Source organism: Pezoporus wallicus, unplaced genomic scaffold (genome assembly GCF_028554395.1).
Source record: "Pezoporus wallicus isolate ANWC-B61680 ecotype Strahan unplaced genomic scaffold, APGP_CSIRO_Pwel_v1 contig_6783, whole genome shotgun sequence".
Lineage (NCBI taxonomy): Eukaryota > Metazoa > Chordata > Aves > Psittaciformes > Psittacidae > Pezoporus > Pezoporus wallicus.
In genome coordinates, this window is record NW_026637555.1 from 2,808,857 (window position 1) to 2,821,166 (window position 12,310).

Consider the following 12,310-nt stretch of genomic DNA (forward strand, 5'->3'; position numbering starts at 1 on the left):
CAGCCCTTAATGTTTATTGCATGCCAAATAAGTTTCAGCAGGTAGTAATATTTAATATGCATGAGTTCTCTTGGCCTTACTTAGCTGTGTTCCCAAAATCCCGTTTGTGCTGCTGACAGAGTTAGTGACTCTGAATGTCTTTTCTGATCTAGACACCAGCTTCATATTAAGCTGCATTTAGTCCTGGCAAGTAAAAGGCATAGTAAATTGGCAGGTTAGTTTTCCAAGACTTTCTTCAAGCTCCATTTTCAGAAGACATCAACATAAACGTGTCAGTACGGTACTCATGTAATGTCCATTATGGGGAAAGTTTGAAGCAAATCCTAATCCAGTCCCAGACACGTGTATGCCTTCAGCATCAGACTGATGAAATACCATCTCAGTAATGGCTGGAGAAGGAGGGTAATAGGCTGTTTGAAGTGCAAGAAGACAAAAAAGTTTACTAGAAATTAAGAGATACAAGAATTAATTCCAGAATTTTGAACCCGGTTCTAGTGAGTAATGCCAGCCATATGTGTCACAATACTCTAATTTGAACTTTTAATCACAATTAAGAGCACACAAATTAGGTATGACATTGTATGTTTATTGTCTTAGAGGCTCTGTCACTGATTGATAGTGTATATTTGTATTAGTAGTATTAGTGCTGAAGTAACACTCATATTTAACACAATTCACTGTGTTGACTTTGACTAACTACCTTCAGATACCACCAACCTCCAGTGTAATCAATAATCATGATACTGAATCATTTCTATGCCAACAGCTATGTTTATACTGGAAACTTCAGTACAAAAACCTCAGACTCCTGTGGTGTAGCTACTGCTGAATATGATAGCAATGATTGTCATACTTTTAAGCAATATTTGTTGAATCAGGTCAAGCAGCTCCTTGGCTGGTGTAAGCTCAGCAATGCACCAGCTAGAGATTAACCAGCTACTTGTATTTTTCAGAATCCCCTGCAAGGTATTTAATTTCATTTTGTGTATTCTTTCTCTACTCCTGTCATGTTCTCCCTCTTGGGGACAATGTAAATATTTCAAACCAACTTTATAAATGCTTCCTATGTTTCCAGCTAGACACCAGCTTCCACTTAAATACTTGTGCATGACCTGTGTCTGGCACATGTCCCATGGCCCAGGCTGTGCTCACCAGCCTTTACACTCGTCGTTTTTCCAACTCTAAGTGATGCGTGTGTCTGACGGAGCAGAGCCATCACTTTTTGTGCCTTCATATGCATCTGCTTTTCATCCCATCCATCATTACCACCCAAACACCCTCTTGGTCACAGGCATGGGCCATGGAGTACCACAAACTCAAACTGTCCCTTGCACAAATGAGCCCTGTCTCAACATCTGAAGAATGACTCCAGAACAAAGTGTGTTGTCCAGTTTGAGGATGCCCCATTAATTTAAAGAGTACAGCGGGAGAACAGGGGAGAAGGTGAATTAAGGAAGGGAAATCATAGAATCACAGAATGGCTTAGGTTGGAAGGGATCTTAAAAATCATCTGGTTCCAACCACCCTGCCATGGGCAGGGACACCTGTATGTATCATCCCAAATGTAACATCTGATCTGCCTTGGAGATAGAACTAGTTTCCTAGTGGACAGATTGCTCCGCTGGAGTCCCTCCTTTTTTTCTCTCTCTGCTGGGAATGGTCTCTAATGAGGAATTGTCTCTAACAAGGAAGGGCTCCCGTTGAGCCGAGTTGAGATTCAACCATCTGGCTCAAGCCTCTCTTCTCCCTCTGGTGCAATTGGCGCTGCCCGCAGAGGAGCAACGTGTTGTGGAAGGATAGGGAGGCATTGGCACATGAGAGTTGCTAAAATACCAATAGAGAAAATTCATGCCAGCAAGCACAAGAGATAAAACAAAGAAAAGTTCATTGATATCAGTCAGAAAAGGAGCAGCAGGAGAGGGCAGAGGGTATGCAGAAAGGACGGCAGAAACACCTGCGTTGGAGGGCAGGGAAGTGCAGCTATGTACACCCAGGTACCAGCACAGTGCAGGAGGTGAAGGCGCAGGGTCTGCTGGCTGGGCCTGGGGAGTGGGCACCATCCTCCTGGCTGCCCAAAAGCCTTTAGTGAGGACACCAGTGCCTGTGTGCCCAGGCACTGTCCTCCCCTGGAGCTCAACCTACGTGCTGTGTTGGGGACCGAGGTGACACTTGTGCATGTCACCGCAGGTTTGATGAGATTCTTCATTTTGCTTATTGAATCTTTTTTTCCTTGACTGCAGGCAGCAATGCGTTTGCGGGTACATGTGCTTGGGCAAGTGCAACAAGCAGATAGATGTGCATTGCTGAGAAACCCCTTACTCCTGGAGCTTTCAAACAAAAGCTTTCAAATGTAATTAAAAATTTGCAGGGGGAGAGTCAGATCTGAGGGGGGAGATACCAGCTTTGCTCTCCGCTTTATCTCTGAATGGAACCGTTCCTGCTGCTGGAAATGCAGCAAGAGAGAGCCCTGTGCTGCCTCAGTTTGAAGATAATAACTTTAATTTTAGCTCCGAATTCCTTTTTTTTCTTTTTTTTTTTCAAAGGCAGTCTGACCTCTGACTGGTAAAGTTACTGAATTGCTCCATCTGACGTGATGAGGGGTAGCTCAACAGGTGAGAGCTGAAGCAGTTTGTATGCAGGCAAGAAATGCAGGTATTAAGAGCAGTACAGGTCGTGAAATACAAATTATGTATCCTGTATAGAAAACAAAGCCAGACTTCTTCGTCTTTAAAGAAAAAGTGATGCTTAACTTCCTTTTAAAAAGCAGTGTTTTTCTCCTGGCTCATTTCACATGGAGGTTTGTTCTCTTTGCTTGATTAAATGTTAATCCAGCCCACCCTAAGAGTGTGCAGTTTCTTTTGTTAAGCTCTGGACTTCTGAACACCGTAGATGAAGGAGAGAGTGGCATCAATCACAGGCACAGCAAGAGCGGAAGACGGAAACCAGTGCTAATGCAATTAGCACATTTATTTGTCATGCATCAGAGGAGCTGAAGCCCTCCTTGGCACAGGAGCTCCGACTCCCGGCAGCAGCCCGATGGACCAGGTTGCTGCTGGGAGGGACCAGAGGCCTTGATCCCTCTGGAGGCAGGAGCTGGTGTGTCCTCTGTGCCTCAGCCCCGCTCATCCAGCCAGCCCTTGCACCAAGCTAACATCCTCTGAAGTCTTCACCTTTCCTCCCGCCAGCCTTGCAGGATGTCACCCTACTGTCCCCAATTGAGGTGGCAGTGCGGAGGCTCAGCAACACTCACAGGTGCTGAAGTGACAAAGAATGACAAATGAAATCTGCAGTGCTCACATCGGGTGATGCCTCTCGGCTGCCCAGCCATAGCCAGAGGCCATGCAGCCCTTTCCTCGCTTGTCTGAGCTGTTCTCTGCAGCCGACATCCTCAGCTCCATTCAGTGCACTCCATTTACAGTCGCCATCTGTTCCCTTTAATGAGAGAGCTATCAATTTTTTTCACCTGATTACTGATTGTTCCAGACTATTGTTGATTGCTTTGTTTTATTAATTACTCATTTTGACATGCTGTATCTGTCCCTTTTGTTCCGAAAACAGATGCTCTTGTTTTCGAGCATCATTACTGATGGTTATTGCTAATAAGATAAAGCCGCAGCTCCAGTTTAACTGAGGGGCTTAACACTGTGGCTCCAGTTATTCTAGTGTTTCGTCACTGGATATTTTAGTCAAGCCTGAGAAAAATATTTCTTTTTTAGTGCCACAGGGGCTCACATCATTTGAAGGAAAGGGACTTTTCTGTGTTCTTTGATGCATAGAGCAATGGGGTCCATAGCTGTTGCTGTTCCAAGAGACTGTGATTAAGCAATCAACAATACTAATGTCATTGTGAAATCACTTACTCATCCCTGTTATTGTGGTTATGAAAGGCTGCAGGTTCCCATAAGAAACTTCTCAAGTCAAACTCATTTCCTCAGTGTGTTTGGAACTAAGCAGAAGTTGCTTTTCAGCTTGTCAGACAAGGTTCATCACGTCTTAAAAATGAAAATGTAGTGGTCTATTAGCAGCTGGGGAGGTAACAGCACTGCACCAGTTGAAAGAGTTTCCACTAACAGCTGCTATTTTAAAATACTGTCTCAGTATTGTGTTAATCCTTGGAAAAACTGTCTGTGTGTGGAGTCAAAATGGAAGCCATGTCATTGCTTTCTGCTGGAATTAGATACTCAGTTCAATTTTGAGGAAGTATTTATGAGGTGAAGTCAATTCTTGCAAAACATGGTCTCATTCTGCAACAAATCCGATTGCTGATACTGTGCTTTCACTGTGCTTATTCCCAGCTCCGGGCTCATGCGGTGGATATGAATGGAAACAAGGTGGAGAATCCTATTGACCTGTACATCTATGTGATTGATATGAATGACAACAGACCAGAGTTTATAAACCAAGTCTATAATGGATCTGTTGATGAAGGCTCTAAACCAGGTACAGTTGAAAAAAAGTCTTAAAAGTTTCACAGCCATTCCAACATGAATCTGGTGTGGTGGCTTCACCTCCTCTTGAGATAGAGGGAATGCAGGAGAGGTTTGCTGTTGCTAGCTCTTTGTTGAAGGCTGTTGGAGGTGAGAACAATCTAGCTAGTGTATCTATCTTTCTCTAGATGCAGAGAAAGTGCAGACTGGGGTAAGAGTGAACCTGGATCCTGGTGGTTCCTTCCTAGATGTGGAATTTGCAAAAGCAGCAGTTTTGTAGAATAATGCTCTGTGTTGCCATTCTCACGTGTTCAGGGTTGTTAGTTTAACTAGAAAGTGCTGACAGCCAACCTGGCAGTGGCCGTTCCCTGACCTTGTGCCTGAAATGCTGAGTATCTGCCTCTATGATACTTAATCTCGTCATTTGCTAACTCAGTATCTGGTATCCACTCCAAAGAGGTCTCTGTGAAGGTGTGAAGATAATCCTTTCTTATCTGGGGCCAGATGGAAACCTGTTGAAGTGGGAATGTTCCCACTGAAATAGTTGATTCACCCTCCACCCTGTGGACTTTCTTATGGAGGCAGAAATGGGGGAAAACAATTTGTGGGTGAAAAATTAGTGAGGGAGTAAGCTATATGCAGAATACAAGTGATGATTTTTACATGACCATGTTTATATTCTTGGAAAAATACAGTTATAAGGGTCTTTCATGTTTTCTTTTCAACTATATTGTTGATTTATTATTTAAGTGCAGTGTAACCTTGCAGTTTCCAATATTGGTAGCAGGGTTGTTTTAGCTTATTGCTAAGCATAAGTAATCTGAGCATATTCATTCTCAGAACATAAATTATACTGTGAAAACTGTCAGCAGTACAATTGGAAGCCTCCTGAAATCAGAGGCAGATTTTTCCAAGGTAGATTTTATCCTCAGTTGTTTGTTGGCTGAGGGGGTTGAACCCCGTCTGACATTATTTGGTGTCAGCAAACATTTATCACGGCTTCTCCCTCGCCTGAGGTGTCATAGGAAAGTCTCTGGGGGCCACTGGTTGTAATCAGGTGATTACAGGCATGATTGATTGTCTTTCAGCACTGTGAGGAATGGGCTACTGTGATGGCATGCAGTGGGAACAGAGCGTGATCTTATTTTTGAGGAAATAATAGGTACAGCTCCGTTCCTGATGTGCTTTGAGTGGTGATGTACTGGCTTCGAAGTGCTGATCCTGGTCCTGCCCAGCACAGGGGATGTGAGAAGTCCCTGAGCTGATGCTTCTGTTGACATCTACCTAGAGGGTTTTCTGGCTTTTGTTTGAAGGCCACTTAGGGGCATATCAGGGTTTGAAGACTGATACAACACTTCCATAACAAATCATATTTCTTACATCTTATTCTAGGACAGATCAATATTCAAAGTGTTCCCAAATGTTCTAACTAGCTCTGCTCATTTGTGTGAAAGAAGCAGTAAATTGATTGCATCCTCTTCTTGTCTGAAATCTAGATAAGCCTTTGTGCTATTAAATCAAAGTAGGATAATTTTGCCTACAAAATACTTCTGCCTCTTGCTTCTATCAGTGATTTTTGGTGTTTTGTATCTCAGGCTGGAGTGCCTGCCTTTAAGGCAGGCAGGTAGAAAGCAATCTGGTTTTATTCAAAAGCAATTACATTTGTCTTTGATGTGTTTGTTGGGTCTTGGGTTTTTTTTCCGTCTTTCCTGCTTAATCGCTGTTCTTTTAAAGGTTTATATTAGTATTGAATTGCTGTTCTTAGCTTCTGTAGATCCTCATGGGAATTCGGGTATCTGAGGCCCTCATTCCATGTACTTAGCAATAAACACGATGCTGTGTCTTTGAGAAAGTGATGGAGAGGTCACAGAGTTTCTGTGGAGGTCTGCATGCTCCTCCTTTGCCACAGAGTTCCGTATCCCTGTTCCGTATAGAGACAAGCCTAGACAATGTATTCAGCTAAGCGTAGATCTTGCAGAGATTTGGAAACATTTTTATAGTTCAGGATGCTTCAGAGGACTATAGTAACGAAGGAGGTGCCACACCAGCCGTTGCCAGAATAAAAATATGCAGCCAGAATTCATGATTATTTGTGGCACTGGTCGACAAATGAAAGACATTGCATATTCCTGGAGGTAACGGCAAAATGTGTTCAATATTGATTCAACAGTATGTTATATATGTCTATGCATCTATAAATATGTATATGCATATGTGTGTATATCCATGTATAAAGTACAAATTTGCTTTAAGCAAACTAAAAAAATCTTATATGTTCAGCATTCATTTTCCACTGTTCATTGCTACTCAACTGTGCCTGAGGACTAAAAATGCTTCCCTGGATATCCTGTACAATTGTTATTTCTCACATCTTCCATATGCCCATTTATAATGGCTGCGATTAAAAATGCAGTGTTACTCGATTACCACAGTATCTGCAAGGTTCTTCATAATTTTGCACACCTCTGATGAGAAAAGTAGTGTGTTAGAGTATCCCAGATAAGTGCTGACTCTGAGGGCAGCTAATGTGAGCAGCCAGTGATTGGGTGAAGTCAGTAGGAATTTTGCCCAGATTTAAAAAAAAAAAAAAGAAAAGAAAACTGGGACATACGGAGCTGAAGCTCTACCCATGGAAATTTTGAAGAACAAGACCATCAGAAATATGCTGTTGAGCACAGACTAAGCAGGGTGCAGTGACCTTGAGCTGTGGGGAAAGCCCTGTAAAGCTTTAGCAGGATCAATAGAACAGATACCATTCAAAGTGAACAGGAAGGGCTCAGTGGTGCTGTCAGAGCACACCCCAGGGTAGAGGGCAAAGCACCTGGAGTGCAGGCAGGGCTATGTCTCTGAGGATGCTGCAGTACCAGAGTCAGCGTGGTCCCCTTGTAGCAGCCAGGATGCTGTGAGCTGACTGAGAGCACTGTGCCTCATCTCTGACCCTTGTAGGACAGCTGCAAATTGTTCCTGGCCATGGCAGGGGATGCAGGGTGGCCAAGGAAGATGTGACCTACTGACTCAACACTGAATAAGCCAAAAGGAGGTAGAGTGAACCAAGAAAATGCGGACGCAGGAAGGATGTGTACTCCAACCTGTGGCACAGTGTGATCCTGCTGGGCATTTAGCCTCCCACAGAAGAAGCAAGTTTGCTTTAGCCTGAAAGACAAATATCCTCCAAAAGGGATTGTCCAAGAGCTGTAAGAATTGGCAGCAAGGTGAAGAGACTCATTTGAGACAGTTTGATGGAGTTTAAGTGAAGGGGTTCCCAGACTGCAAAGTACTCAGGCTGCCTGGGTTTCCAAAGAGTGTGCTCTTTGCAGTGTGCAAGTCACCTTGAAGCAACCCTTGACAGGAATAGAAAAGAAATCATCAAGTATTATTAATTAAAATAGGTTGTTGTTGCTGGTTAAGATTATAATAACTTAACTGAAATAGTGTCTTACACCATGGCCTAGTGTTCTTGAAATCAGAAGCTCATTCTTCGTGGAGTAAAGTCCTCTGTAGTGCAAACACTTGTGTCAAAGCCTGGCCCCTGTACATCTTCAAATGTGTGCTGGCTCTTAAACTGAATTGCATTTCTTTCTCCTTTTCTGACACTCTCTGGAAAACATTTTAATGCACTTCTAGCTTATCTAGCCTAAGGTCATGCAGCTGGACAATTTAAATGTGCAAATGCAGACCCTTCCAAAAATGCAGAACAGGAATAGTGATGCAGGGTTTTCTTTTCCAAAAGACCATCTTTCTTCCTTTACTCTCTCCCTCCACGAGCTGTTTTGATTTAACACGACACTGTTTGAAAGTGTATCTTAAAAGACCGTGTTTTACTCATATTGAATAATGTTCTGCCTCTTTGAACTTTGCCTCTATATGAAGAACACAGCCAACTTTTAAAAATGCAGCTGCAAGCTCGAGCTGAAATCCCCCTGGTCCCTCTGGCAGCCTTAATCAGCAGAGTTCTCCTGGAGCTGCAGAACTTGCCTTTCAAGCACCGATAAAGCGGGATGTGTTGCACGGCTTCGCTGCCCAGCGCTGCCTGCCCTGAGAGGATTCTGCTGCCTTTTCAAAGCCCACGTCTCTGAGCTGCAGTGTGCAAGCTCCACCACCTTACAGCAGAAAGGAGCTGGGGCCTGGGGTCTACAACACCAATTACTGCTTGCTGTAAGCCCAGCCCTGCACTTGTACCTCTGAGCTTGCAGCATCCCAGGGGTGTCTGTGGGGAGTGCTGTTTCAGAAGAAATTCTACAGGTTTTGCTCAATAAGATGGAATGAAAATGCTTAGATGTAAAAGAAAAAAGGGGAATTTAATCACAAAACAAAACCATGATCGAGAGAAGTTGTTTTCTTCACTGCAGAAGCTTAGTTTTGATATAATCACCACAAAATGTACCTTATGGTAGAATGTGGATGTCTCACTTAACTGAAGCATTCAGTTCTGAAAAGGTCAATGTGAAATGCACTGCAGCGACTCGAGTGCTTTGCTCTGAGTTGTATCTATTTTGTTTTAACAGAAAGATTGTCAGAAATTAACACATCTCTCCAAAATAATTTGTTCTTGTCAGACTGGCCTTTTCCATTCCCATTCATCCTTTCCACTTCACTAACTTTCTGAATACATCTTTCAAGTCAAAAGCGGGAGTCCAAGTAGCTTCTTTTAAAATAGAGTTTCATCCAGCTCTTTCTTCCTCATGTTGCTGTGTAGGATAGTTTCCTCCTGCCACCCTCCCTGGGAGTGGTGTGAATGATGCTAAGTATGGACAGTCCTCCAAAACAAAGGAATATTAGTATTTCTTACATGAGGAATGATGTCATTTAAAATCTCCCAATCTCCTCCTGATTTCATGGAACTCTGATACAATAATTGTTGATGGCATGCCATGTGAAAAATGGAATAGCTGGGAGCCAAATCTATATGTGGCAAATTAAGTTTAAAGAAATCTCATAAAAATAAGCACTATATAAAAACCCAAGGATTTCAAAAGCCGATTATTCTACTAGTGTCCCAGTTTGTTTATTTTATTTCCGTGCCAGCAGAGATTCCCTCAGAGATTAGCACCATGGACTAATGCACAGATGGGGCCAGAAACTTGAAAGTCATCTGAATATTAAGAATTTAAATCTTTAGCCTCAGTGATTTGAATGGAAAGCCAATTATGAGGCTGAATTAGTTTTCAAATTAAACTGCAATTTAAGGCTTGTGAAATTAATCTTTTAAGGCATATAGTTGCATTTGTATATACATTCATGTGGAGAATTTGTATTCTGCTGTTCTGGCTTGTTCCTCTTCTCCATCCTGACAGTACAATTCAGAAAGAGATGACTTGTGTCCTGCAGGTTGCTCTTTCAGCGAAGGAACAGAGCAAGTGTTGCTGGGTGGCAGGGGAGGAAATGAAAGCAGCAGTGCTGGAGATCTGAAGAGAAGATGCTCCGTCTTTAAAAATTAATAGGACGCTGAGTGAAAACCCCTTTCTTCCAGTAAAAACCATTCCAAAACCACCATAGTGCTGCTCATAATTAAAACATTAAACATTCTTACACCAGCTGGAGGCAAATTAATTTGAGCAGTTAGGGAGGACCTAATTCAACAGAGCACCTGAGCAGGTTGGCGGACCTCGGCTGACTTGGCTGCTGGCACAGGGCATCCAGGGTGTTGATAGCACTAGAACCTAGAAATAATCCCAATGCCCTGTGCTTCAGAGGGATTATGTAAAGTTAAAATGGTAAAATCTTCAAGAGCCAGAGCAGTTTTCAACAGATTCTGCCAGTTATCCCAGAGCTCTTCACATGTTGAGTGCATTGCTTCTGAGTTCATCACAAGCCCAAATACACCCACCAATGCGGTGGCATCTTCTGCAGCTTGGGTAGGTGCCATTCTTATCCTTGCAGTTTATCTACTGTTAGAAATGGCTTTGTCCAACCCATGTATTCTCTCACACATTACACACAGACTTTAGATGCACAGTATTCTTTTTTAAGTTCTTTTGCTCAGCCAAGAACAATGTTAAGATAAGGAATTCTTTCTGCAGCCGCATGTGTTAGTGCTTTCCATTTTGTTTCAAGGTGAGTGGTTATGAAATCTGTGCTCTTAATTTTCTTTTCAGAAGCATCCGGTCCCAAGAGCAAGGAAGTGAATTATAGGGCTGTAGGTGAGGAAAAAATGCAAATCCCCATGCTGATGTTTTTTTCCTCCAGAAGAAACGGCCAAACTGATATAAAGAAAAAAATGTGGAAGCATGTTTTGAGGCCATGCTAGAAGGGAGTTACAACAGTCCGCTGTCTGCCGCCTTTTAACCAGCAGTTACAAATGCCATAGTATGATATATATTACAGTATTCACATTACTTTACATTACATTATAATATATTTATTATATTACATTGTATTGTTAAAATTCAAGGATTAGATTCAGGCCTTGTGGACAATGCGTTAAGTCTAAGGTTTTGCAGCTGGGTCTGTATGAATTCACTAGTTCCATACACCTTCAGTTAAGCATGAAACCCAGCCACGCTTTCAAGCACAGTTCTGTGGTGGTTTTCCGGATATCTTATCCTGAGGTACACCTTCCCTATATTCTGAATTTGACTCTGGGAATCAAGAGGATTCATCTGCAGGAGCTGAGCTGAGCTGAGGCTCATTGATTTATGCAGTCAAAACTACTTGCTCAGAGGCTGAATGTTTTACATGTTATTTCTCTGCAACATGTGAAGTCTCAGTAGGTTGCAGACTGCTCTACAAGAGTTATCTCCAAATCTAGCCATGCCCACATGCATGCTGCATTCAGTGCATCCATTCATTTCCTCTCCAGAGCTATTTATTTCATTTCTATCAATAAGAGGGTATTATTTCAGTTTTGGGTGACAGCAACCTCTTCAACTTTCTCAGTCACCTCTCCAGACTGCTTGCTGTCTTTATTCTCATTAGGATGGCTCTTGCCTTGTTGAAGGCTGAGAATCTGATGTCTCCACTAGTTAGGAAGTGGCATCCTTTATGAATTAGGTTAGCTGCTTGAAAGGTCAAAATTTGCCAATAATTACAAAATAATGGTGGAAGAGAATGACAGTAGATCTCTCTTAGGACTGAAGGAATACCATTCAGAAGGAGAGTGCTGTTTCTGTTTAGTTTTCTATCTACAGCATGTGGGGTGCAATTTAAGTGTACGATACAGTTTCCCACAGCCTCCTCTTAGAGAAACTGATTTGTTACGGTCTAGATGAGTGGTCTGTGCAGTGGGTGGGGAGCTGGCTGATAGGGCACATGCTGCAGGTGGTGGTGAATAGCTCTTTCTCCAGCTGGGAACCTGACACTAGTGGGGTCTCCCAGGGATCGATACTGAGCTCAGTGCTGTTCAATATCATCTTTAGTGATCTACATGATGGGATCAAGTGTACCCTGACCAAGTTTGCTGCTAATACCATTTTTCATTTGAAGCTCTCAACAAGGAGTACATGAAAGTGCTTCAAATCACCCACTACGTTTTGTTTTTTTTTAACTTGAGGATACAGATTAGTTTGCGGAGATGTTTTAGTCTTTAACACTACAGCAGTTCTCCAAACACCGTTCTCAAAATCGTACTTACTGGCAAGATAAATTCACCCATAGGGAGCTCTGTGCTGTGCCATCCAGACTGCTACTGGTACCCCAGGTAGGGCAAATAAAACCAACTTGGGATGGCTCATCAGCATTGCAGTCTGCATACCTGAAGACAGCCCCCTCCTGGCCCTCACCTCAAATCCCACATTGTAATGGAAGAATCTTATTAGTTTTATCGATCAATTAAAAAAAAAATCATAGCACAAGCACACCTCAGCATGTTTATGGGTAAGAAGGATCATATTTTGCATAGGGAAGCTATATACAAGTGGTCATGTGTGTAGTTGTACTCTGAAGGC

General features: G+C 42.7%; 1 protein-coding gene across 4 annotated transcripts in view; it reads left to right on the top strand.

Moving 5' to 3' along the window:
• LOC130597664 (cadherin-4) overlaps positions 1–12,310 on the top strand; it is a 451,693-nt gene that overhangs the window by 356,631 nt on the left and 82,752 nt on the right. For all 4 annotated transcript variants that reach the window (XM_057406394.1, XM_057406396.1, XM_057406395.1 and 1 more), the window contains one exon: positions 4,296–4,440. In XM_057406394.1, the coding sequence (XP_057262377.1) occupies positions 4,296–4,440 (145 nt within the window). The remainder of the gene's footprint in view (positions 1–4,295; positions 4,441–12,310) is intronic.